Here is a 27,207-nt window from a genome sequence, read left to right on the forward strand (position 1 = left end):
AGGAGCTCATAGCGAGGTGAGCTTACAGTGGCGTGATTTGTGTAATTTTTTAGAGTTTGACATTTAAAATGAACTACAAAATAGTTCCTGCGGCGTCCGCTAGAGGCGCTGATCGATTTTTCATTGAAATTTTTTTATAGCTAGCTAGTTGTCGGTAGTCGTTAGTGGTAGAGAATTGCGCTACAGAACGGGAACTTATTTGTAGACTAACTAATCTTCTCGGTGGACGATTGACGTGCAAAGGGCATGTTAAAAGTAGATTCTCATTGTTGCCGATTATGACAGCAGTCCTTAAACCATGAAGAACTTCGGGCAGCTTCAACAAATTTGACACCAAATTGACCGCAAAGCGATCGGTAAATAAGAAATAACAAAATTGTTAGCAGAGATTTACACTGAGTATACGTACTTGTCGCTCTGGTACAGTTCCACCGAGGAGTTGAGCTCGGCGAGCTGTTCCTTCAGCAGCTGCAGGTTGGAGTTCACGAAGCTCAGCTCCAGCGCCACCGTCTCACGGAGCTTCCTGTTCGTCGTCGCCTGGAGATAACCATTTATATTAGTGAGTGTGCTCGAATATTTGTTCGAAAGTGGATCTTTACAGAGTGATGATTTATTCATTAATAAGTACTTATACTTAAAGGGATAAGAGGAAGGAACAATTGAGTTCTTGGCTAAGAAAAAAAAAATCTTCAATCAAAGAAATCTTGATTGTCTTTATAGTTTGATTATTTAGCGACTGCAATGGCTCGCTAAGTTGTGTAAAACATTGAAATATTAACATCCTATTTTGACCAAAATCACTGTGGATGTTGCTTTTACAAAATATTTATTATATTACTTTAACAAAAAATATGATTTGGAACTTATACGTATTTATGATATCTACCTTAGCCAGGAAACTATAATATACTACTAAAAACGTATTAAATTAAGTACATCTGAAGGCCATAATTAATGCCACTTATGTAACAAGTAATAACCAACACTTGAACAGAAATGTTCACTTACAGGACATCGAACCACATCGATCACACGTCATCGCAGTAAAAAGCTCCACCTGACTATTGTGAACAATGTGTCGAGAATTGCGATAGGTTATCAGAAGTAACGGTGACATGTACGATATTGTTACTGCTGGTATACTATGATTTGATTCGTAAGGTGTCTTGGCAACGGAAGATTTTATGCTAACGTATTATATTTGAGGTAAATTTTGATCGAATTTTCGGGAGAAAAACTTCTAAGCGAATGAAAGTCTATTTACTATACTATAGTCTTCTTTTCTATAACTATATAATTGAGCTAGCTACCGAGTTCCATAACAGGACTACTAATTTTAATTTTCATTTATTCATTTGGTTTAAAAGCCTATGCTTTTGGAATACAGGCATTCTATTGCTTAAAGGAAGATAAGATGAAAATGTATTGTGCATAATCCACGCATAACCATTATCTTTTTTAAGACCCCTTTGCGCTGTACTATTATGTGTGCATAGTTTAGAAACATCAACCATGTACAATATCACGAAAAGACGATAACCGTAGTACGCAATAAAGCGCAGTCATGGAGTAAACAAACTCATGTCTGAACAATTAAAGTGTTTCGTCCATACAAGTGCTTGTCAAGGTGAGAGGTCACAGACCCAAGGAGGTTACGGTCGCATGCGTCTTGCACAATGAGGGTCGATGTCCCTCCTTTGTTATGAGGGGTTCACAGGACGCTGACAACAAAATACTTCAAGGAAATGATTTATTTGAAGACGATTACGTCGCCGTTTGCTTTTTTGATACTATTTCACTGAACTGCGGTTCTAATTTCATAGGTAACAAACGTAGATAGATACCCACACGTCTTACCGCATGAGAGTAGGCTGAGATCAAAAATCTCTAGCTTCATTTACAGTCATGCTTATGTCTTATGATTATGAGAAGGGTCTAAGTATGTGATATTTTTGAATAATGTAAACTTCTCCCGAAATAGGGACGAGTTAGGCCAAAGTCTTAACAACAGATAAATAAATGAAATTTCGAGTTTAAAAAGCATTGCATGGTTTTGAAGAAACAACTCTTTACGAGTAAAGCTATTGTAAGAATACATACTGTTGAAGTTTTCCAGAAAAACTATTTTAACAATTTTGCACATTTGTAACCAACCTTAAGAAAGTCCAATCATCAATACACAATTCAATATAGGTACACAATCAACAAATAGTCGTGCTTGTATTAACAAAACAGAGTCAAATTATTCAGTATAATGTAAGGGAAAGTGCCAACGACGTGACACTGCGAGTGCTATTAGAATGATTGCCATAGCCTCTAGCTATTTGCACGAGGAAACTGCCTGAATGTCAATGGCTGAGTTTTATGATTGGTTTTGCTTCATTTCCTTGTATTATGTATTAATATTATACGAGCATTACGTGTTTGATATATTTATTGACAGAGAATGCCAAATCGTTATATGATTAATATATGGCATCTACCATAGAGTAGAAGGAGTTTAGGTGGAGTTTAGGTTCACCACATTTCTCCCCTCCTAACCTCTTAGCTGTTCTGCTGAATATAAGATGCAGCCAACACCTGGTTGAGGTGTCGGCGCCAGACATCGCCGTTGTCGGTGCGGATCTCATAATGAAGTCGGCCTAGACGTCTTGTGATAGTACCAAACTGCCAATGGTGCTTAGCACTCGTGTAGTCACGGGCCTGTACTCGTTCGCCGACTTCCAACTGTCTGACCTTGATCTCTTGATGTTTTGATGTAGTTTTTTTATGGGTGTTTCTAAACATGCAGTGTAATGCTGTTCGAACTTCTCTTCCAAACATTAACTGATAAGGTGTCTGACCATTCAAGTTTGGTGTCCGTCTGAGGCGAGTTTTTACCATGACAAGTTTCTCTTGAAGATTACCCCTTTCTCCCTCTAAGCTTCGTAAGATTCTCTTGACTGTTTGTACGTATCGTTCAGCTTGTCCATTGGTTGCAGGGTGGTATGGAGCAGAGGTTTTGTGCGAAATCATACAGTCTTTTAGAAATTTTTCGAACTCTCCCGATACGAATTGTCGGCCATTGTCTGAGACAAGGAGTAGAGGTGTTCCATAGGTGCAAAATAGTTCTTTCAATTTTTGGATGCACCAAGAGCTTGTCGTTGATTTAGTAGGTATAATCTCTGTCCATTTCGAAAATGCGTCTACAACTATTAAAAGATAGTATCCGTAAACAGGTCCGGCAAAATCAATATGAAGCCTTTGCCAGGGGCCCTTTGGGTGTTCCCAGTGGTGTAGTGGTGCTTTCTCTGGTTCATTTTGTTGTAATCTACATGTTCTACAGGACTTAACTTTTGTTTCGATATCATTGTCAATTCCTTTCCAGTATACAAAACTGCGGGCCAGTAGCTTCATTTTCACAATGCCCGGGTGACCGAGGTGTAGTTCGTCCAGCACTCGTTCGCGTAATGTTTTTGGGATTAAGACTCGCGTTCCTCTTAGTATACATCCATCTTGTAAAGTAAATTCATTATCATTGTAACCGAGCGTTTTAAGTGATCGGCCAGTTTGTAATGCGAGTACTAATGGTGTATAATCGGAATCAATACTTGTCTCTTTCGCTATGATATTTGGGTTGACATCAATGGTATGTATTTGTTGAAGTTGAAAGCTGTAATTCTGGTCCATTTTGTTTGCCTTTGTGTTTTCTACTGGGAACCTGGATAGGTAATCTGCATTTGAGTTGTTAGGCGAAGTTCTGTATTCAATGTTGTAGTCAAATCCAGATAAGAAATGAGCGTAGTGGAATAATCGCATTGTACTCATTGCTGGTAACGTTTGATGTGGGTGGAAAATTATTGTCAGTGGTTTATGGTCTGTCACTAGGATAAATTTTCTACCGTAACAATAATAAAAGAACTTCTTCAATCCCCAGTATATGGCAGTAGCTTCTTTGTCAATTTGGCTGTACTTCTTCTCGCTATCCGATAGTGTTCTGGAAGCGAATGCTATCGGTCTTTCTGATCCATCTGGGAGTCTATGTGATAGTACTGCTCCGATTCCCAGTGGAGATGCGTCTGTTGCAAGAACCAAGGGCCTCTTGGGATCAAAATGTATAAGTACTCTTTCGCTTAGAATTTCTTTTTTAATGTGTATAAAGCTCTGTTCGCATTCTGTAGACCATCGAAAACTAGATTCTTTCTTGAGTAAGTTGTTCAGTGGATTCGTGATCGATGATAGGTTGGGTATAAATTTGTTGTAAAAATTTGCCATTCCAAGAAATGTCCTCAATTCTGCGGTGTTGACTGGGCGTTCTGTTTTAATTATTGCGTTAATCTTTTCTCTGTTTTTGTGTAGACCTTCTTTGTCGATAGTGTGTCCCAAATAGTCGATGCTTGTTTTGAAAAAGTGGCACTTATTTTTGTTTACTCGTAGGTTACTTTCTTTTAGTTTGTCTAACACGAGCTTAAGTCTCTGTAGTAATTGTTCTTTGTTGATGCCTTGAATGATGATGTCATCAAAGAAACATTTTACACCTTCGAGATCTTGAAGGAGTTTATCCATAAATTTCTGCCAAAGGCTCGGCGCGACCTTAACGCCGAACATTAGGCGGTTCACCTTAAAAGTGCCTCGATGCGTACTTAGTGTTTGTAGCATTGCGCTTTCTTCATCCATTGTCATGTTGAGATATGCCTGGGTGATGTCGAGTGTACAGAATAGTTTACCTCCGTTCATCTCTGCAAATATATCTTCTATCATAGGTATTGGATATTGTTCATCTTGTATGACTTTATTTAGTGTAACTTTATAATCAGCGCACAATCGGATACTCCCATTCGGTTTGACAACTGGTACCACTGGAGTACCCCAATCAGAGTGGTCGACTTTCGTGATGACACCCTGTTTGCATAGTCGCTCGATCTCTTCATCCACTTTGGTTTTTAAAGCGTACGGTATTCTACGTGGTTTGATAAAAATTGGTCTTGTGTTTTCTTGTAGATTTAGGTGTCCTCTGTAATTGGGTATTTCGCCTAAGTCGGATCGAAATACTGATGTCTTGTAAAGTTCCAAAAGCTGGTCTAATTCTAGATTTTCTGATTGCTGTAAAGTTTTTATATCTGCTAAATTTAGAGTTTCGAGTTCTTTCATCCAACTCCGGCCAAAAACGGGGTCAACGTTGTTGTTGATGAGGTATAATTTACCGTGGAATTCTTTTCCTTGGCATCTGCATTGAACGTATGCAACACCTGCAGGTTCGATTACTTCGCCGGTATATGTTTTGAGTTTTATATTAGTTTTAAAGATTCTTTTGCCGATTTTCAATTTTCTGTAGTCTCGTAATGACATAGAAGTAAGTGTGGCTCCAGTGTCAAATTCCATTTTCATCTTAGCATGTTCAATGTGTACCGTTATCATGTATTTTTCGGATGTTTCACCAGATATAACATTAATATCATTCCATTCATCATCATCGCTTATCGCTGAGTCGTTTAATTGATTTATATCCGGTGTAGTCTTACTGGGCTTCGCATCTGAGCGCCGTTGTAGACACACACTAGCTAAGTGTCCGACCTTCTTGCATTTATAGCATGTTATGTTTATAGCGCTACATTTCTTGGTTTCGTGATTTAAACCACAGCGGAAACATTTCCCTTTTAAATCTCTTGGTGTGATTCCTCTAAAAGGAGATTTTTTTGAATTATTGTAGGAATCAGTGGAAATTTTATTGATATTGTCACTACTTGGTTGTTCATTCGGAAGCATTGATGTATTTTCTGCTTTACTCATTTCAATAGATGTTGCAATCTGTGTCAGGTGTTTAAATGTACATACTGTTCGGTCTTGTAAAATTTTTGTACGTGCGTCGCTATCTTTCAATCCTCTTATGAGTTGAAGAGATAAAAAGCTTTCTGAAATGTTTTTCTGGCAGTGTTGACATTTAAATTCGCAGTTGGTAGTGAGCTTTTTTAAATCTGCGGCGTATTGCGCTACTGTTTCATCCGATTTTTTGAGTTCTCGATATAAATTTATGTTGTAGAACCCATTTGCTAGGTTTTGGGTCTAAGTAGTCGTCAAGTGTTTCAGTAATTTCGTTAAATGTCTTATTCAATGGTTCGTCTGGTGCTATTAAATCACATAATTTTTCATGGAGTTCTGGTGATAATGTAGACAGAAGAATATTTGTCTTCATGTGGGTCTCAGTAATTTCATTAAGTCTAAAGTACACTTCCAGACGTTTTTTAAAGTTATTGAACGTTTCTGATTCATGTAAAGGATTAAATTGTATTTTTGGTATAATCTTATGGTATTGGTATATTCTATGTTGGTCTTCCTGTCGCTGACCTTGAATAATGGTTTTTTTTGTTAACAGTTTTGATACTAAAATAGTGTGAAGTTCTTCGAATTCGTAGCCGTAATTTTGTTCGTGTAAATACGCTGTTTCATCGTTATCATCTATGGTTTTGTTTTCTATCTTCTCTTGTAACTCTCGCAGTGCTGTTATGGTGTCCTTCAAGGCTGCGGAGCGAGCGGTGATGTCCTCGTCAGACATCGTCGCCCTCTGCTCGATGTAGGTATCGAGTCTGGTGAGCATCCCACGTAGGGTGCTCCGTTTTTTACGTAGCTTTTCCATTTAGGTTCAGTTTTTCCTCGTCGCCAATATTATGTATTAATATTATACGAGCATTACGTGTTTGATATATTTATTGACAGAGAATGCCAAATCGTTATATGATTAATATATGGCATCTACCATAGAGTAGAAGGAGTTTAGGTGGAGTTTAGGTTCACCACACCTTGGTTTTATTTTTCCTAGATTATGGTGCTATTTTTCTATTCGTGTGGGGCAAAGTTGTCAAAGTGTTAGTGTATTTAACTGACTCACGGATCGCCCTACTCGTAATTAATAAAATCTCCCATACAAATGTCTAATATCAAAGTCCATTTGTCTGTCTGCTTCTTATGCTTTCATTGCTAAACGACAATATCAATTTTGTTGATACTTAAATGGATACAGCCGAAGATCCAATAATAAGCAACTTTTTTTTAAACTTACCTTTATGAAGTTGAAAATGGTATGAAAGTTTTTGAACAAACCTAAGATTTTTGTGCTTCCGCATGTTTTCACGAAAGGGGCGTTTTAGAAGAAGCAACAGTTACCTTGAACAGGTTCTCAGCGCCGGCCCGGAGTCGCAGTTCCTTGTTGATCTCCTGGTTGAGCTGGCAACGTCGCGTCTGCAGCCGCCCGCGGCACGTCGCCACGCGAGGGTCTGAACCCTGCGGGACAAGAGAACAGCATACGTTAGAATTTAATTATTATACCTTCATATAGAGCTTCCTCAACATAGTTTAAAAACAAGTACCAACATAGTTTACAAAATAGTACTAACAAAGTTTAAAATACAGAACATTGTCTTAAGAACATCAAGCTTAACGACTAACGCGTCAACAAGCTACCTAGTCGATAGCTTGATAGTAGTTTTTGTCGAAAATTGCGGGAAATTCTGTGAAATCTGGAGCTATTTTTCGGACCGAAACATCTGAAACTCATAAAACTTATTTTCCCTAGGGAGATATTTCAAACTAAATGGCGTGTCTTGTAAAAACAACTATAAGATATCCTATAGTTGTTTTTACAAGACACGCCATAGAAGGACTATTAAAAGGTCTTGGGCCCTAAAGAACTCTATTGCACCCTTTACATCTTCCCTCATTCTAATGAAGACTAAATTGACCAACAAAGAGAGTGGTAGATTATAAAAAGTTCCTCATATTTATTTTATTGTATAAACAAACGTTTTGAACTTAAATTCTCACGGTTATAAACAAGTCACAACAAATGAGACAGGTATCGTCAGGTATATTATAATGCGACGCACGCACTACCACGGTGCACTATGCTATGATGGAGGTGAGCTTTCACTATTTATACATTATAATGTATTGTACTTCTATTGAATATCTACTTGTTAAGTTATGTCATTAAGTGGTAGAGATTTTTGTGTAAGAATAGTATTTTTGTTGAAGGTTATTTCGTAAATTTTATGTTTTAAGGCTTTTAATTTGCCAGAAGCTGCTGCTGTTTTCTTTACGAGTTAATTAAACGTCAAAAGAAATTTTAAAATGTTGATTGTTTCCATTCATGTGTTTTCATTCATGTTAAATAAAGAGTAAGTACTAGCAAATGCAAACTTCTGACTAAAAATGACTTAGTTTCGTATTTGGGATCTAACATAATCTTTTTTCTTAAATCTATGAGTTTTTATTAAGAAATTCTTAGATATTGACATTAAAAACATGAAAAACTGCTAGAAAATGATCTTGTACGATAAAAGGTATAAGCTTTTAATATACATGAAATCAAATCAGTCCCCAACCCGCACTTGACCAAGATGGTGCACCACCTCCTTCGATTCGGTAGGGACCTTGGCCCAGCAGTGGATTAGTATTGAAAAAATACCTCAAATGTACAATACGTTAAACAGTTTTCAAGAATTCTAGGAGCGGTACCGAAGAATGCTTGCTAGTTTCGTCACTAATAAACTGGACTACTTAATTATAATGATAAGCGCATATTTTCCAGGGTCATTACACTGCACGCGACGGACCACGTTAATTAGAGTTACGCAAATAATTAGCTATGCCATACGGTGGCCGGCGCCATCTTGGGCTCTTACGTCATTTATCGTTAGGTCAGTTATTGTAATATTATTGTAATGTGTTTGTTATGTGGTGTCAAGGCAAATGTTTAAAGCTTTCTAATGCAATGGTATCTATTTAATACTTTTCACTGTCGACCTCTATGGAAAAAGGCGTGATTTTCATTTTGTATTCAAGCATCTTTGCCAAGGAGCGTTGGTGTTTAAATTAGCTAAATTTCTTGACAGCATGTTTAAAAAAACATATCAAGTCGACGCCATTTACCTTGGGATAAGGACAAGATAAAGATGTAATACAAGGATCAGTGATATTGCGAGACACAAAGCATATAGATCTATGATTCCATATTATATTCCATACAACCCCGCCGCGTCTGTTGAGGACAGACTCAAAAACGAATTAACAGATATTCTTAACGTTCCTACAAATTGAAAAACTATTTAGTCAGAAGTTTATCATTTTAAGCTAATGCCAATGTTAGCAGTCGAAGGCACAATAAGACACCAAAGCTAATTCATCAAAAAATAAAAACAATTCTGTATTTTTAACTAAACACCAATAAATAAATATCAAAAGTCAAGAGTCACACGTCCCACGAACTGTGAGTGAATACAAATGAAGAGCACGATGTACGCATGTTGATGTGACTGCAGCGATCGACGTGATGGGAAGTTGATTGTGTACTTAAGACTTTTCTCTTTTAAATACCTTTTAGATTATCCAAGGACTTTATAAAAAGACCATCCTATCCTACTAATATAATGAATACGTGAGCGTTGGTCAATGTGATGATGTTTGTATATGAAATTATTTTTTTTAAGCTCATTTCTGTCCCACTGCCGTGAAAAGGTCTTCTCCCGAAACGAGGAATTGAATTAATTTGTTTTATATAAGACTTAGCAAACAATAAATGTTTTGATTTGATTTGCTTGTGACTCATGTACCAACTACTAAATATAGAGTGCCAAGAAATCCTTCATTAGTTAAATTAAATTGTTCCCGGGAATTTCGATCTTGTAACATGCAATGCTCGGCGCTCCACCGTCTTAGCATAATGCAATTGACTGACCTAGCTTTCAAAATGGAATATAATGTAGATTTTACTGCTACGAAGTCGACAATTTAAAAATTGACGACTTCGGAGCTAAAAATCTAAACTAAGGACTCCCACTGTCATATTTTTTGTGTGATTTTGATTCAATTAAATGATAAAAAATACACATGATATACAGCTACTTCTGCTTATAATAATTGCAATGCTAATAAACTCATAAACAGTAAAACAATTCTACAAAACCTCACCTAGCGTATCATGGCTTAGCCTTTTTTCCAAACTATGTTGGAGTCGGCTTCCAGTCTCACCGGATGCAGCTGAATACCAGTGTTTAACATGGAGCGACTGCCTATCTGACCTCCACAACCCAGTTACCTGGGATATACACGATACCCTTCGGTAAGACTGGTTGTCAGACTTTCAAGCTTCTGACTACTGTTAACGACTGTCAAAGATCTTCGAAATTGACAGCCGGGACCCACAATTTAACGTGCCTTCCGAAACACGGAGGAACTCGATATGTATAAGATGGTCACCCATCCACGGATCAACCTCGGCAAGCGTAGCTTAACCTCAAAGATCGACCCGCGCGGCTGTTGTTAACTAAGCCACGAGCTCCTCAAAAACCTCACCTAGCGTATATAAAGTATAAATAAATAACGTTTATGTATGTATATATTTGCATTTCCTGGTGCAACGTGGTGCCGTGGCACGGAACACGACGCAATCGCGAGAACCGTACCACAACCTGCTGAGGTTTCTACATACTTGCCTGCATTCTATACTTATTGCTTTAGATCAGGGGTTCCTAACCTTTTCTTAGTCCGAGACCGTTTTTATATTATTCTTGTTAGCAGGGTTATGTAAGTATATAAAAAATATAGTGTAATAATCATCCTGAAAATTTTAGATTTTAAAATCATTCGCGCACCATGTTATGACTTTTGACGGACCTCTGGTTGGGAACCAATGCTTTAGATAGTTTGATAGAAATAGCTTTGATGCATGGTAGATGACTACCAGTCAAATCGACTTATCTTTATGAAATGTCAAAAAAACATTTTAGTATCGAAATAATACGAATACGAAATAATGACGTCACAGTTTCGTATTTTCGTTGGTATGTGTGCCTAATAAAATGTTTCAGTCTGTAGTAGTTACAATTTAAACACTATTTACCAGAAAAATTACATAGCCAGGGCATTTTATATGAACCTTTTACGAATACAAGTTGAATAATTTTGCGTTAATCCAGTCAACTATAGAATTGTAGAACAATATTTATTTTATATAAATTTTTATATTAATATTCGTTAAGAGTTGGGTCCTTAAGGCTTTCGTTACATCGTGAAGCCAATGTAATGTAAAGAATATACATATATTTTTATTGATAAATAATGTAAGTTATGATATAAGACGTGCATCTTGACAAGTTGCAGTGTGTCAGAGGAATTCAAGAGAAAGTATCTGACAAAGCATCTGCTGTCAGTTAAAGTTTGTTTACTGTTAATAAAAGCATCAAAAAACTACTTTCGACTCCAGGACAATGCAGAAACATTCAAAAAAATATATTGCTGTATTTGTTAGGCCTTAATTTTTAAACATTTTTTTTATGGGAGTGCTACACCACAATTTAGAATAGCGACACGGTTTTTAAATGGACCGAATAGATTAATATAATTTGTACACCATCAAATTATTTTTCATGGATGCAGAAAGCACTGAAATTTGTTATTTTATAATTAGGTACATAATGACAGTCTCATTCATATTTTAACAATTTAAGGCATGTAGGCCTAAAATGTGTTAACTTTTACTTTTTTATTGGTGCAATAAAGAGCCAAGGTAATCCAGCTATCTTTATTCTGAGTTATTTGTCAGCCGTGACATTATGAGGTATTTAAATATCTCTCGCTTACTTTCTTGCATAATAAAATAATATGCAAGAAAAATATACAGTTATTTATAAATATAAAATTTACGTGCGGGCGTAAATGGAAACGCCGGGAGGGGACGCCCTAGAAAGACATACACGGATCATATCGGTGATGTCTTGAAAAAAGGTGCGTAGTACTCGTAACCGGCGGTCCTGTATGACAAGATGTATGGATGTGAATGAGGCAAGGGAAGTTTGTAAGGATCGTAAGAAGTAGCGTTCTTCGGTCTCTGCCTAAATGGGAGAATGCCGTGTTTTTATGTATGTAAATACATAGTTTACTTAATACAAACAGACCAGTAGTTTTTATTTTTTATGTTATTTTTGTTAAATGGTTTCGGATGGCTGAGATAAATCAAGATTTAAATACTTTTCCGGAGTAATAAATTCATGTCTAACTTAAATGACTTTAACTTATGTAGAGAGTTATAATTTGGTTTTAAATTTTGAAAAAAAGAACGTGAGACATGCCATTGTTAAATACTGAAATAATTGCAAACCAAAAAAAGTAAATTACGTCAAAAATTACAAGTCTTACAAATTATTTTTAATTTAAAAAATAACTTGCTTATTGCAGTCATTTTTTATTCTGAAATACGTATGCAATTAAAAATTACGAATTTAATATATTGTACGAAAACAAAACCCGTATGACTGCTAACTAGTAATGTGTTCAAGTATGTATAACTTAAGATTAAGTGTTAATCTTAGATTAACCTACATAACATAATTAAACGTTTTACATTCGTTTTGTTTATATTATTGTAATCTGACGTAATGACAAATTACACAGATTATTGGTTAAAAATATTTATATATTTATTTGTTATCTGTTTGTTTTCCCTAAATAAATAAATAATGGTTAAAAATATTGACCACTTATGTAAAATTTTGAGGATTCAGTGTTGGTTTTATACAATCGCATATAAAATATTGGTATATTATTATTTTTTCTTTTAAATAAGGCAACTCTCGCATTAAGAATTGCTTTTGTGTCGCGGGAACTTTTACAAACATAAAAACAACGGACAAAAAGTACAACCAGACCCGAAACAATTATTTGTGGATCGCACAAATAATAGCTTCGTGTGGGAATCGAATCCGCGACCTCCCGACGTAATGGCTGCCGCGTGGCAACCTAAACGCAAAAAAATATAAACTTTAGAATCTGCAAATTTGATGTAGGTTAGCAGTGACATACTCTAGATTTTGACCTAAATTTCAATTTTGACATTGACATATCCTGTCACATTTGACATTAACTGACAAAATGATTACTCCAATGAATGCTAATTAAAATCATAAATTGTATAAAAAACATTAATAAATTAATTACTTCTAATGGCATAAATAATTTAAGTAATTTGTATGAGAAAGTATTAACATTTAAATGTGATAATTAGCATGTTTAATGATCTTAATGTTTTATTGATTGCGTGTGTTTATTTCAAGGTTAGGCCTAGGATTTATTTTTGAACTAGTTTTCTCTCGCGGCTGTACTTGCATTTATATTATAACCTTGCCTATCACAAATTAATACGTACATACATTATATGACGCCTGTTATATCCGAAGGTGTAGACAGAGAAGTAAGAAATATTAGGTCGGGAAAAAATCTTTTCGCATTATAGTATGTATGAACTTCTAAAAATCTTTCCTCAACACAAAACAGCTCGATATTTGGGTACCTCACGAGCTCACTGAAAGAAATCTAATGAACCGTGTACTCATTTGTGATTATTGAAGCCAAAGAGATTTTATTACAAGTTCATACATACTATAATGCGAAAAGACTTTTTCCCCGACCTAATACATACTCATTTCGCCATTAACAAGTCCCATGTAAAAAGGGGCGAGCCTATTGCCAGTTACTGGGCACGTTACTATATACAGACTACTATTAGAAGTAATATAAATTAGAAAAAGACCAAAACACTTTGTTCGACTCGGAAATCAAACCCGAAACCGCAGAGACAGACGCTACTTTCACAATTTTTCATATTAACATAGTAAGATATTTCGCCAATGCTCATGAAAAACAATATTTTACAAACTATTGCATATTTACGTCATATATTAAGTAAAGCTACTGTTTTATAGAATTGCATTTAACCGCACAATGATGTAAGGCGTAACATTTACAACTGTTACACACAAGTTATTGCTCTATTTCGTTGTAAAAACTGCTATTTTATTATTTAAACGTATGTTTTTATTGTTTTATGTGTTATTTTAATTAAAATAGCTATATTGATCGATAAAATATACATTTTTGAGACGATAGTTCGCGTACGCGTGCTGTGTTGAGTAAAAGTCATTTTTAAAAATATAAATGCAATGTGGTATAAGTTGACACCTCCCACGCAAGTGGTCGCAGGTTCGAACCCAAGGTAACACACCAATGACTTTTCGAAGTTATGTGTGCATTAGAAATTTATTTATTTTATTTATTTATTAACTTCATATACAAAATGTATAATGGCGGACTTAATGCCAATGGCATTCTCTACCAGTCAACCTACGGGTGATGCAGAGATAAGAAGAAGTAGGTGTATAATAGAAGTGAAGGAGTGAGTTGAGCAAAATAAACAAATAGTTAAGAAACCCGTAGAAACAAATAGAAATAGTCCCGAACTTTGGCCTTGAATGCCAGACGGTTAGTGGACGCCCTGATTTCGAAGGGGAGTGCATTCCATAATAGAATAGACTGAACAGGGAAGGAGGAGTTAACAAAACCAGAGGTGTGGGAGGGGCAAAGAAGAAGAAGATTGTTTGAAGAACGGAGATGGCGATTGTGGTTATCGCACAAGTATTGAAAGTGGTGAAAGAAATAATTGTCACATGCTTCAACGGTGAAGGAAAACATCGTCAGGAAACCTTGCACGCCTAAAATGTTTAAATTATTGCATGCCTAAAATTTTTAAAAGTTTAATACATTTATTGAGGGCATGCAAAGTCCCCAACCCGCACATGGCTAGCGTGGTGGACTCAAGGCCTAACCCCTCCCTCATTACAGGAGGGACCTTTGCCCAGCAGTGGGACAGTAATGGGTTAAATTTATTTTATTTATTTATTAATGTTATGTACTAGATTGGTTTCCCGAGAGAGTTGTTCTTTGGGCTCTGCCTACCCCTATGGGAAAAAGGCGTGATATTATGTATTTATGTCATTGTATGTATGTTTGTAAACGATCGAATTATAAGATAATGGCATTGCTTCGTTTAACCTTAGCTCTCGGGACAGACGGTATCGAAGTAATTAAATTCTAGTAAGCGTGGTTATATTTTTGGACACACACGGGATAGTTATTATCGAAAAAGGTAACACTTGTAGCGAACATAGAAAAACTAGTTAAAGCAAAATTTCATCAATTTTTCTTTTAATAAGAGCTTGTTCTATTATGATAGCATATGCTACTTAATATCGTTCCGGACAGATATTCTCGCTAACTTTCATAGGGAGCAAAGAATTCCTTTTTTTATTAGAACTCTATGGAAATTTCTAAGCTATTCTAAGTCTAGATCTATTTTAGTCTTAGGTTAAAAACCTTAGGTAATAAAATGATATAAATAACCTGTGTAGCTTGTTCAATAAATGCTAAGTAGCCGCCTAATAACTATTAGACGGGAATATACTACGCATAGGACAGACATGGCCGAGTTAGAAAATGTTTAGTCACTGCTTTTTATACTTTTCCACTGAAGGGGTCACTAACCCCAAAGTCAGTTATTATGGGCATATTATCTTGGTTTTTTTTAATAAAAAAAGTTACTTGTTATAATATAATGGATGATAACAAAGTTGTAATAAGTTAAATAGATAGTTAATTATTGTTTTTGTTGTAGCAAATGCTGTGTTGGGGTGAGCTCATAAATTAATCGAGCAAAATTAGGACGGTTTTTAAGATTTTTTATACGGAATATCTTGAGACGGCTATATTAGAGAACATTTGTCGTAAAATTGTATTTTTGCGTTAAACATAAGATTAATTAATGACAAAATTTAAGGAGTAGGTATCAAAGTAATCAAGTGTCAATTAAATTAATATATAATTTTACTTAAAACAAAAACGAGATGCCTTTGAAAATCTCTTCTCAAGTCTGTATACACACAGCCTAACAGCCTATAATTGATATCAATCAGGCTGTTCAACTTCCGATCGTTACGTAATAGGAACGACATTAAAAAAAAATACTTGACAGTTGCGGCCATCTTAGATTTTATCGATAAAGACCGGCTGCAATGATGTACCATAATTTGATTTATAAATAGACTTTTAATTGACTAAATCACTTGATATTTATGTTAAACTTGTTTATGGTTTTTTTATATTGATAATTTTATAGAGACGGATGAAAAATGTATAGGAATGTTTTCTAGTTTAAAATAATACTATTGATATTACGTTTGGGGATCGAATTTTCATCGCTAGAATAATGGTAGTAGCGATTCTTTTGACCGTTACACACTTCTTACTTGTTTATTTACCTAGGAAAAAATAACAACTTTTTCCATTAACATGGTTGGCAGTCCCACTGCTGCGCAAAGTTCTTCTCCCTTTTTTCAAATCACCCTTCCGGCGACAAAATCTGACCAGTCCTTCTCAAATGCGTCAAGATCATCCCATTCCCTTTCTATCTTATATGAAATTCATTTTTCATTTACACATTACGAAATTATTTTTCAAAATTCATTGCAAATATATGAAATATCTACTAATTAGTTTTGAAAATAATGATTTAATTGCGTCTAGAAATATCCTTGAATCAAACATTCTCTTGAAAGGTCTCGAACACATCCGATTTGGACTAATTAATGCATATTGCAGTAAATTTCTACATAGCAGACATATTTGTACAAAAATATTTATGCAATAAATATATTAACATTTAAAAACTTTAGGCCACCTAGACTTTGAATTTTAAATTATGAATTTTGAATAGAATGCAATTTATTTTATGATAGCTTTAGGCCTTTTACATTTTTTAAACTTAAAATTTTATTTATTTTCTTAATTCAACAATAAGCTCCTTTACACACTAGCGTTTAGCCGCGAGTTTACTTGGCAACCCATTGACAGCAATTACTGGCAGTTCACAGTAGCAAATCCCTTCATTCTGTGGCGACCGCTAGAGGCGTGGATTAGATTTTTTGAATTCGTACAAAATGTATTTATAGCTAGTCGGTTGTCAACTGTCGACAGTCATAGAGAATCGCGCTACAGGCGGTTGCATAATAAACTGTAACCGCGCGGTTAACCGCTAGTGTGTAAGGGGGCTGACATTTCTATCGCGGTTTATATGAAATAAACTAGATATATAATCTTTGCGAACTTATAATATAGGGATCGAAGATTGCAGCCTCTTTAACTATCGATTTATCTTACTGATTATGATAAAACTGAATTAGATTTTTCAATAGATAATAGTTTATCGTTTCAAGTTTGCTAGTAATTTCTAGTCATGGCTACAATTAATTTAATGAAAAATAACACACAGAATAAAACGGAAAGCTATCTTTTACTTCATTTAAACATGATTAATTATATTATTATTATTGACGCGAGTATATAAAGAAAAATAAATAAATAATACTGGCATAACAAACGATGAAATAAGAATATGAATATAAATGTATTCACTAATATTTAAAAACAATATTAGTTTAGTTATTGCGAGAATCGTTGAAAAATGATAAAATTATTGTAATTCAATAGATTTGTTAATTGGCAACAAGTGGTCAAATGGTCTAATAGTGGCCATTTATGAAGATATCCGTGAGAAATTAATAAAGGTCATTGATCTGAGAATGCAATGTGCAAACATTATTCAAGTTGATTAAATTGCTTGAGATCTATAATGTAATATGTGCATTTTTTTATACAAAATTGTAATACATTATACATTGGATAGCGAAATTTCAGTAATAGTTTAATTTACGAAGTAAGCAACCAGTACCATGGTCGGAGTTATAGATAGGTGGGCACTGGGCACTTCATGGTATTAGGATTAAGGCAATAAAGAGCCATCTCTTGGCCAAGTGGACGGCTATTACTCATTACTTTTTAGTATAAAGTGCTCCATAAAAAGAACATTTATATTAAGCTGCTAAAGAAAAGAATATAGAAGAATACAACTACCAATAAAGTATTAGAAGGGGTAAATTAAGTAATTTAACCAGCTTAGTGCTCAAAAACGAAGACACTACCTTTGCCTTTAAGAACAGTCTAAAGAACTAAGTATGTAATATTTCTTCATATTTACTGTCACATTTATAACAAGATTTAATTATTTTAAAACACAGCAAAAGATAAAATAATTTGTAACACACAAATAAACACAAAATAAGGTTCTATTTACCGTAAAATACGCCCAAATGCCCGTCATAATACACTCGGGACACCTTCCACATGGTTTAAAAGGTGACATGACAAACCGACCGACTTTCTAAGACTGAGTGTCCAGTCATTGATCTAATAAATTATCGAGTGTTGAAAATAAACATAATTGTTTGTAATCTCTGCTCTGTACCACAAATAAAGAACGTCATCGTGTTAGAGTCATCTTGCAGTATTAAACATGGGTTGAACAACATTGATATGTATACACAATGAATAGTAATCAGTAATCAGTTATGTTCTAAATATAATGCGGGAATAACGTTGAAAACGTTTATTAAAATCTGAAAAAAAGTATAATATTTTGCCGTCTATGTTTTAGTTATAAGCTATTTTCGATGTACATTTTTTTTGCTGTAATTTCGCCTATGAACAGTTTGTAATCCAGATTATCTCATGTTATATGTTTTACCCGGTATATGGCAAAAGGCTCGTCCAATATAACATGGGACTAACATTGGTTATGTCGGAACGCGGGAGCATTTCATGCACCTCTGCCTATACTTTCGGGGATACCAGGCGAGATATTATGTATCGTGTTTGACCCGAAAAAAAATTCAGTGTGACGAAATCTCGAGCAAAAAAGCTTGTTTATACCAATTATTTTAAACCATAATAGTTTAAGATATGACACCCAGTTTGTTAACACTATTCTTATTACTTATTAAACAGTGCTTTCTGATATAAAAAGGTAACACCAGAGGCAAAAAAGAAACAAAAAAACATTTTTAATAAAATTCCGACCTTGACCAACAAATCGTCATTCGTCGCCATATTGCCAAATGAAGGAAGAAATGTAAAAATCACAGCAAAATGTATAAAAGTCGGACAAATTATAATAAATACGAGAAATATATTCAAGATGCTGCGACAGTTGAGACGTTATAGAGGATGTTTGTTTGTTGAGAAATGAGGAAGTAAAAACAAACTGATGTTTTGAAGCAGGTCGATCATGAGAATAGACACTACGTGGATCCGTGTCAGTAAGTAGCTACTTATAAAATCGATAGACTTAGATAAGAAAAACAGCGTTTATTTTTAAATGAATATGGAATTTCGTTGAAGAAGGCCGGTTAGTAGACTGTCTAACTATTTTCTATAATTTCCGGCAAAATGTTTTTACGCATTTCTCCCCTTCTCCTTTTTCTCCTTAAAAAAACAAATTCCGCATTAAGAATTGTCCTTGTTTCGCGGGGACTTTTACAAACATACAAACAACGGACGCAGAGAACGACCAGACACGAAACAATTATTAGTGCATCGCACAAATATTTGCTCCTAGTGGAAATCGAATCCACGACCTCCCGATGCAATGGTATTGGCGTGGCGATCTAAACAACTGCGCCACGGATGCAGCATTGTCCTTTGGCTTCATATTATTTGTGCCATTTCAATACTAACTGCTTGGATACATAGCCAGCGACGCTGTCATGGCGTCCTAGTGCGGCAGGGCTCTAACAGTAAACATCCATGAACCAAACATACTCGTACACTATCTACTAGCTTCCAAATATTACTACTAATCGTATGGTTAGTGGTCAACCTAGCGTCAAAGCTATTCAAGCCGCCCGAAGGCCTTTGACGTGGCTTAACGACTGTTATCGTAGTAGATAACAACCGGGCCCGACGTTTTACGTGCCCTCCGAAGCACGGAGACGCCCAGTACAAATACCACTAAGCGGTCACCCATCTATAAAGTGACCGCGCCAAGGGTTGCTTAACCCACAGATCGTTTACCGACCGGTGAGCGCAACTGGCTAAGGGCTCTAACAGTAAACCTCAATGAACCAAACATACTCGTACATTATCTACTGGCTTCCAAATAACAATGAAAGAACCACCGTTACTTTTCTAATTCTATAATAGAGGTTAAAGAACTTATTTATAAATGAACCTCCGTGGAAATTCTCCACGACAATGACCGTGAGATTCTTTAGACTAACTTTTTAAAATAACGCCCGACATTTTTTTTACAATATTTTACTCTTACAGACTTTACCGAGTGGCATAAGTTGGTACCTTCCACGCAAGAGATCAACCGTACGATCCCGAGGCGACACACCAATGACTTTTCGAAGTTATGTGTGTTTTATAATTAATTATCACTTGCACTAACGGCGAAGGAAAACATCGTAAAGAAATCTTGCATGCCTAGAAGAGACCAATAGCAGACCATAGAGACCAAAAGCCAAGTAGATGGATAGACAATGTTTAAAAAAAAGCGCCTTCCTTAATATAGGACTAACATTGTTACATAACTTCGAAATGTAGGTGCATTTTATACACCTCTGATTAACCTGCGAGTATATAACAGGCGTAATACTATAAATGTATTTTTTTAATTATTATGTTACTTTTACAAACTGTGTGCAAGTTTATGAATAAATTAACGCCAATATGAAATTATTTGAATTTTAAATGATGTTAAGAAACTTATTTGGTTATATTTTTGGTAAGAATATTTAATTGTTTTGTTTTTGTTTGCAACAAAATACGTCATCTTGTATTTCGTTAGTTTACTGTGTGGTTATACGTAACAGAATATAATTTCTAGTGACTAATTTTTATGTGATGACTGACGTCATGCTTTTAGTCAACTTAGTTGCCAGTCTGTAGTATTGCAAGCATCCTGGCTTTACGAAATACCTAACTGACAAAAAATTTTGACTACTGATTAGGAAGTTTTGGGTTCGATTCCCGGGCCGAGCAAAGTGCTATTCGCCATTTCTAATTTATATTAGAAATGGCGAATAGCACCTTCTTTGTTTTGACTACTGATTAGGAAGTTTTGGGTTCGATTCCCGGGCCGAGCAAAGTGCTATTCGCCATTGCTAATTTATATTAGAGTTTTTCTCAATCCCAAATTTTGGTAACGTCACATCTTCGGGTATAGCAGGGTGTAATCATATGTATGTAAATATCCCGCAGTAAATATTGTAAAAATACAGCCTATCTACAAAATGACCATAACTAACCATATCGATCGTTTACCGATTGCTACTAAGTGTTATGCTATCATGTCTGACCTCAAATTATGAAATTAGTGATGGCTACAGTATCACCGCCATTCATTCGTGTGTTGAAGCTTCCCACGACTGATTGTATTATAGATTTCATTCATCAATACTCAATGATTTTGCACGATAATGTCAATTTTAGAACCTTTCTCTACCTCGTAAAAATTACTATCGCTGCTGGCAAAGGTCTCCTGCTTGAATGTTCTTTTTCTTCAGTACGAAAATCCAAATTATTATCAAATCATTTATTCATTTAGGTCAAATGACCCTTGTCAATGATACAGAAAGTGAATTTACCGACAGTTCAGAAGATAGGGCCAATGAGCAGAGCTGTCAAGAAATTCCTGTCCACTATTTTTAATCGACATTACCTAATCGATAATTAAGATGCGAAACCATACGAAGATTTGTATGACAGGCCACTTAAAGTTTAAATCCAACTTATAAAGCAGCAAATAATTCATGAAGATTTAATTAAAAACACATATCTTTATTTTAACGAATTACCTTTAATTTATACTATAACATTATTGGTATAAGCTACCTTCTGATACGGTTAAAGTAAGAGTTTACTCCTTTTTGAATCCGCTTAAAAATAACAACTAAATAACTACAACAAACTTAAAACAAGAAGAAACGCAATCCAATTTGTACTACTCTCGCTTCCAAGTTTATTCTTAACTTAACAATAAAAGAAAAATACCCTGCCCTGTAATTACGCCAGTATTGCAGTAGGTTAGTAAGCCTTCATCCCGCAGCTGTCTAAAATAAGGTCAGCAGAGCTTGATGACTGTTATTAGAAGGACTCGTCTTTTTAGTTCATGTTAAAGGGCAATGTGCTCAAGAATGGTACGTGTTAAGGGGTGGTTTAAATGTCATAGTCTTTTCTGTAGTTTTTTTTTGTAGGTGAGGTGAAAAAGTTTACATAGGGAAGATATTTTTAATATTGAAGATACGTTAATTACTTGTACGGTTATATGGTTATATCTTATACATACGTACATATTACACCTATAGTAGGCGTGATATGTACAGTATCACGTGTTGGCAGAGTTGCATGAAATAGGTATTTTTTTCTACTTGGCCAGCGTGGTAGACTCTGAACTCTAAACTTTCCTGATTACGGGAGGAGACCCTTGCCCAGCAGTAATATATTAATGGGTTAATTTTAATACATGTTGCTTGATCCGGGAATCAAGCTATCAAAAATAAAAATGTTTACAACACCCTTTGCTCAGTCAACAAACAAAAAATAAAAATAATTACAAAAAAATGCAGTATAAAAAAGTATGATGAACGAGTTATCATCAAAAAACTCTACATGTACCGAACCATACGAGAGTCAAACATCGTCTGGCCATATTATTATAGTTATTTTCTTGAGAATGCCAGTGGCGCGTGTCGACCAATCCCGTTACAGTATTCCACGCATGCGCTATTGGTTTCTTGTTAAGTCTACAATACTTTTTGTAATGTTCGTTTGATGGATGTGTTTGCTAGATTCTATGCCAAATAAATTGGCAAAGAAAATTGTCGGTACAATAATCTAATGTTCCATACAAAATGTCTAAATGCGAAAGTGCGATAGCGCTTAAACTGCTGAGTCGAATAAGATGAAAATTATCAGAGCGACAGATGAAGATGATATCTTCGAAATATGATTTTTTATTTGAAATATACGCAGATGGTGTTGCGGGCGGAAAATGAATAATATTACGTTTAAATTTTTTTGATTCCAAATCAAAAAAACTAAAAAAAAGCATATTTGTATGGGAAAACACTGAAGTTTTGTTTCTAGTATTCTCTGTAGAAACCTGAAGTTTAAAACTCGGCGTCAATATATTCTCCCTCAAAAAGACAAGACTGTAAAATATGACAAATAAAATATAACCCTATGTAGAAACAAAATAGGTTTAAAATTAAGCCTTACAATTTATTTTAGCTTCTCTAAAACTCATTATTTAAAGAACCCTTCCTTCCTTACCAGACACTATTACTCCTTTATTTATTACTAGCTGACCCGCGCAACTTCGCTTGCGTCACATAAGAGAGAATGGGTCAGAATTTTCCAAGGTTTTGTAACACTTTTTACTGTTACTCTGCTCCTATTGGTCGTAGCGTGATGATACAAAATATGCTTTTTTTTTCACGAAAAATATTCTCAAAATTATTTATATCTCTTAATATTATTATATGTAACGAAGTTGCACTAAGGCATATCCGTCATTAAAACAGTTGCCATGACAACGGAATTTTGTTTATTCGATGTCATTATAATATTGATTATTCGCGACTTCGTTCTTGAATTTTCCCGGGAAATGCGTTATTTTCCCGGGGTAAAAAGTAGCCTATGTCCTTTCTCGAGTATCAAAATATCTTCATACCAAATTTCATACAAATTGGTTAAGTAGTTTAGGCGTGATTGAGTAGCAGACAGACAGACAGACAGACAGAGTTACTTTCGCATTTATAATATTAGTATGGATAACAAAAAGTTTAGTGTAAGTAATTACTCGGCAAAATTAACTCGGCAACTAGCTTCTGTTTAATGAGGTATGTAGTTCCGCTCCTTTGAGAACTAATTATAAGTTTAACCTCTTAAGAAATAACTATTTTATTTATGTAGCAGCCGTTCAGTTGTTATAGTTTAAGTGTAAATTGTTGGTAGGAAAGCAATCGTAAAAAGTAGTTTTTTGATACGTGCTGGCTAATTTTTATGTTCATAAAAAGTCGATATCATAAAAAAACATCCATAAAAAACCTCATGTTTAAAGACAGCGTTAATCCCTAGCAGTCAATCAGAATCAAAAGATTTTATTTTTTACCGGATTTTTGGGCGATCGAGGGGAATGGAATTGTAAGGGAGAAGCCTTTGCTCAGCAGTGGGACACAGAAAGCGGCTAGAAAAAAGAAATAAAAAAATATACAAATGTATTTTACATCCTTCAACTCTTGCTACTTGGAAAATTTATATTAATTAATCCTTGCATAAATTGTCTAATTTTTATTATTTTAGTTTTGCCTGATTTCTCGTCTGTCGAAAATGTATCATATTTTTCTTGATATAAATATTATTTAATTGCTAGGCAAGAGTCTCCGTAATGATCCGTGATCTCTAATGTAAAATAAGTTTCCATGATCCAAGCGATCTTCTTTCCATCATAAAAACCATATTACGATTGTGGATCATCCAGAACCGAAACAGCACTGTACCAATGTATGTATGTATGTATCCGCTCCATTACGTATATCTCGGCACAAATCATGCATTAACTCTTTTTACATGTACGATTGTTTCTCTTTGCATTCATCGTTATTGGAGTTGTAGATTACTATTGGATAAACTAAAGAATTGTAGGTTTCTATGATCAATACTGACCATAAGTCGGAAACCATGAGTATACTATATGCTTCCAAAGGTTTGGTCAACTTGCCCTTCTATGCGAGCGGACCTATGTTTAAAAGTTATAGGTATAGGTAAAATAATGTGCCAAACATTACTTATAATGTCAATTTACAGATTTCCTTTATTATGAAAAATATTACATCTTATCTTTTTTATTAATATTAGGGTAAGCGCGGATTCAATTTCTTCATTTACACAAAGTGGTTTAAATTCAAACAGGGCGAATGTTTTTTATATGTACGGAACCCAAACTCTTCAAGCACAACTTCCACTTAACAATGTATTTTAATTTCAACGCTCCACTGAGCCGGTATCTGTCAGCAAGTTAAAAACTAAGTTTGATTAATTACTTGTTGCCTGTCGAATCAATCAGAACAGTCATTATCTTTTTGTTCTGCATCTTTCTTAGAACAAACACTGATAGATTAATTTTAATTTTTAAAGACTATTTCTCTGAGTCTTATTATTTTCATGGCATTAAAAAACGCATTTTATAAAAAAAAACTAAGTAGGATTGAATTAGTAACCGCTCGATGACATTGCGGCCACTTTCGCTACTGCGCCATGCGCCAGATTAAAAGTACTACGGTTAAACTTTTTCTAGTGTTTTAATTGCACAAGGTTTGTTGTTTGTTTGTGTTATGGTTAGTGGCCAACCTAGTGTCATAGTTGTTCAAGCCGCCCGAGAGGCCTTTGACATGGCTTAACGACTTTTATCTTGGTAGACAACAGCCGGGACCGACTTTTTACGTGCCCTTCGAAGCACGGAGACGCCCAGCTCAAATACCACAATGCGGTCACCCATCTATAGAATGACCGGTTAAAAGTCCTAAGGTTAATTCTTTTACGTACTTTACAGAAAACGGACTTCAAATCGCAGAGAATAACAAGTTAAAGAACGAATCGTCATAAAATAAATCAACACACGTTTCTTTTAACAGTCGTTTAACATTGGAAATCTACCAATTAAATCACTTAAAGCTAAACACATTCCAGTCATACTTTTACCTAAGTACAGACACTAACCATGCATTAAACAGTAAGTTAAGCATAGGTTAAAACATGTCGTGTGCGACTTTCCAACGAAAGTCGGGAAAATGGCGACGTTTAGTACTTAAAGGAAGTGTTGTAACGTACATGAATTATTTAAGTGTTGAAATTGAGACATGATGTAGCAAATTGATGAGAAATTAGTCTTTTAAAGCTATTCTAAAGCTATTGGCCAGACGTGAGACATAAGACTTTATATACATTTTAGAATTATACTAGCTGACTCGGCAAACGTTGTTATGCCATAAAAATTAAAAAAAAGGGTCACTTAGGGGCATGAAAAATAGATGTTGGCCGATTCTCAGTCCTACTCAATATGCTCACAAAATTTCATGAGAATCGGTGAAGCCGTTTCGGAGGAGTATGGCAACGAAAACTGTGACGCGAGAATTTTATATATTAGATTTACTTATAAACTTGCTATCTCGCATGTTATACACGAAGGTTTAAGCAGGCTATTACCATGTAACAGGCACTTTACTTTATTTTATTAAAGACAAAACTACTATTGAACAATATAAAAAAAAAATCCGATAACACGATGCCCGACTTAGGAATCAAACTCGAGACCTCGTGATCAGCAGTCAGATATACTAACGATCGCACCACAGGGGTAGTCAAAAAGTGGAAAAAATAAATTATTAATTATACAAATATCGATAGTAATTTTGGTTCCGTGGTCTGACTTATTGATGTTTTTTCTTGCCGGGATTCACACTGTTTTTTGAAGGAAATGCAATAAAAAATGGTTAATATTCTTCTTTTCTAGAAAACTTTACTTAAACCCTTTCTTATAAAACGATACAGGTGAATACTTAGCCAGAAGTAAAATACATGGTAATCGTAATAAATAGCTCTCTTACTTCCCACGTCAAGAAGGCGTGCTGTTACATAATTATTATATTTAACATTATAAGACGATTAAATATTCTTTATATAGAAGTAATTGTGTGCCATGAATATTATATTATCATGCAGAATGACAGCTGATCGACAAAGATGGCCGCTGTAATTATATTAAACTGTTTATATTTTTAAATAATTATAGAAACCATTATAATCATTTCTTTCTTCTCCTTTTAGAGTGTCTTTAATGGAGTGTTTATTAAAGAAAATCATATTTTATTCTTACAAATGTGAGTTAAATTTTAGTGATTATTTCTACATAATACAATATTAGCAGTCCGATATAATATAATGTGCTTGCCGAGGTTGTTCTGTTATTGGGATGGGATGAAAGGAGTCAAAATCTTTTTCGAAGTCCGGCTGTCATTTTAAAAAAATTTACAGTCATTTACAGTAGTCAGAAGCTTGAAAGTCTGACAACCAGTCTTACCGAAGGATATCTATCGTGTTTTAACCCAGGTAACTGGGTTGTGGAGGTCCGATAGGCAGTCGCTCCATTTATACTAATACTAGCTGACCCGCGCAACTTCGCTTGCGTCACAAGATAATCATAATTTTCCCCGTTTTTGTAACAATTTTCACTGTTACTCTGCTCCTATTGGTCGTAGCGTGATGATATCGATACCGGAAATTTCAATTGTCGTAAAGGACATTTTGACGAAAATGAGTTATATATATATATTCGGAATCAGCGTTGCGAGCTCTATCGATTGGTATATTTAACATAATCCTATCTTTTAAAAAAAGTCCCTTACGACCTGGATTTTCAACAGCTCTAGCTCTTTTTTTTTTAACAATTTC

The 27,207-nt window shown here is 34.9% G+C and overlaps 1 protein-coding gene across 3 annotated transcripts in view; it reads right to left on the reverse strand.

Annotated features, from left to right (window-relative positions):
• Rhp (GTP-Rho-binding protein rhophilin) overlaps window positions 1-27,207 on the reverse strand; it is a 126,011-nt gene that overhangs the window by 17,652 nt on the left and 81,152 nt on the right. For all 3 annotated transcript variants that reach the window (XM_076129086.1, XM_076129085.1, XM_076129087.1), the window contains 2 exons: window positions 7,141-7,257; window positions 410-537 (listed from right to left, as the gene is read on the reverse strand). In XM_076129086.1, the coding sequence (XP_075985201.1) occupies window positions 410-537; window positions 7,141-7,257 (245 nt within the window). The remainder of the gene's footprint in view (window positions 1-409; window positions 538-7,140; window positions 7,258-27,207) is intronic.

Source organism: Anticarsia gemmatalis, chromosome 22, assembly GCF_050436995.1.
Source record: "Anticarsia gemmatalis isolate Benzon Research Colony breed Stoneville strain chromosome 22, ilAntGemm2 primary, whole genome shotgun sequence".
Classification (NCBI taxonomy): Eukaryota; Metazoa; Arthropoda; class Insecta; order Lepidoptera; family Erebidae; genus Anticarsia; species Anticarsia gemmatalis.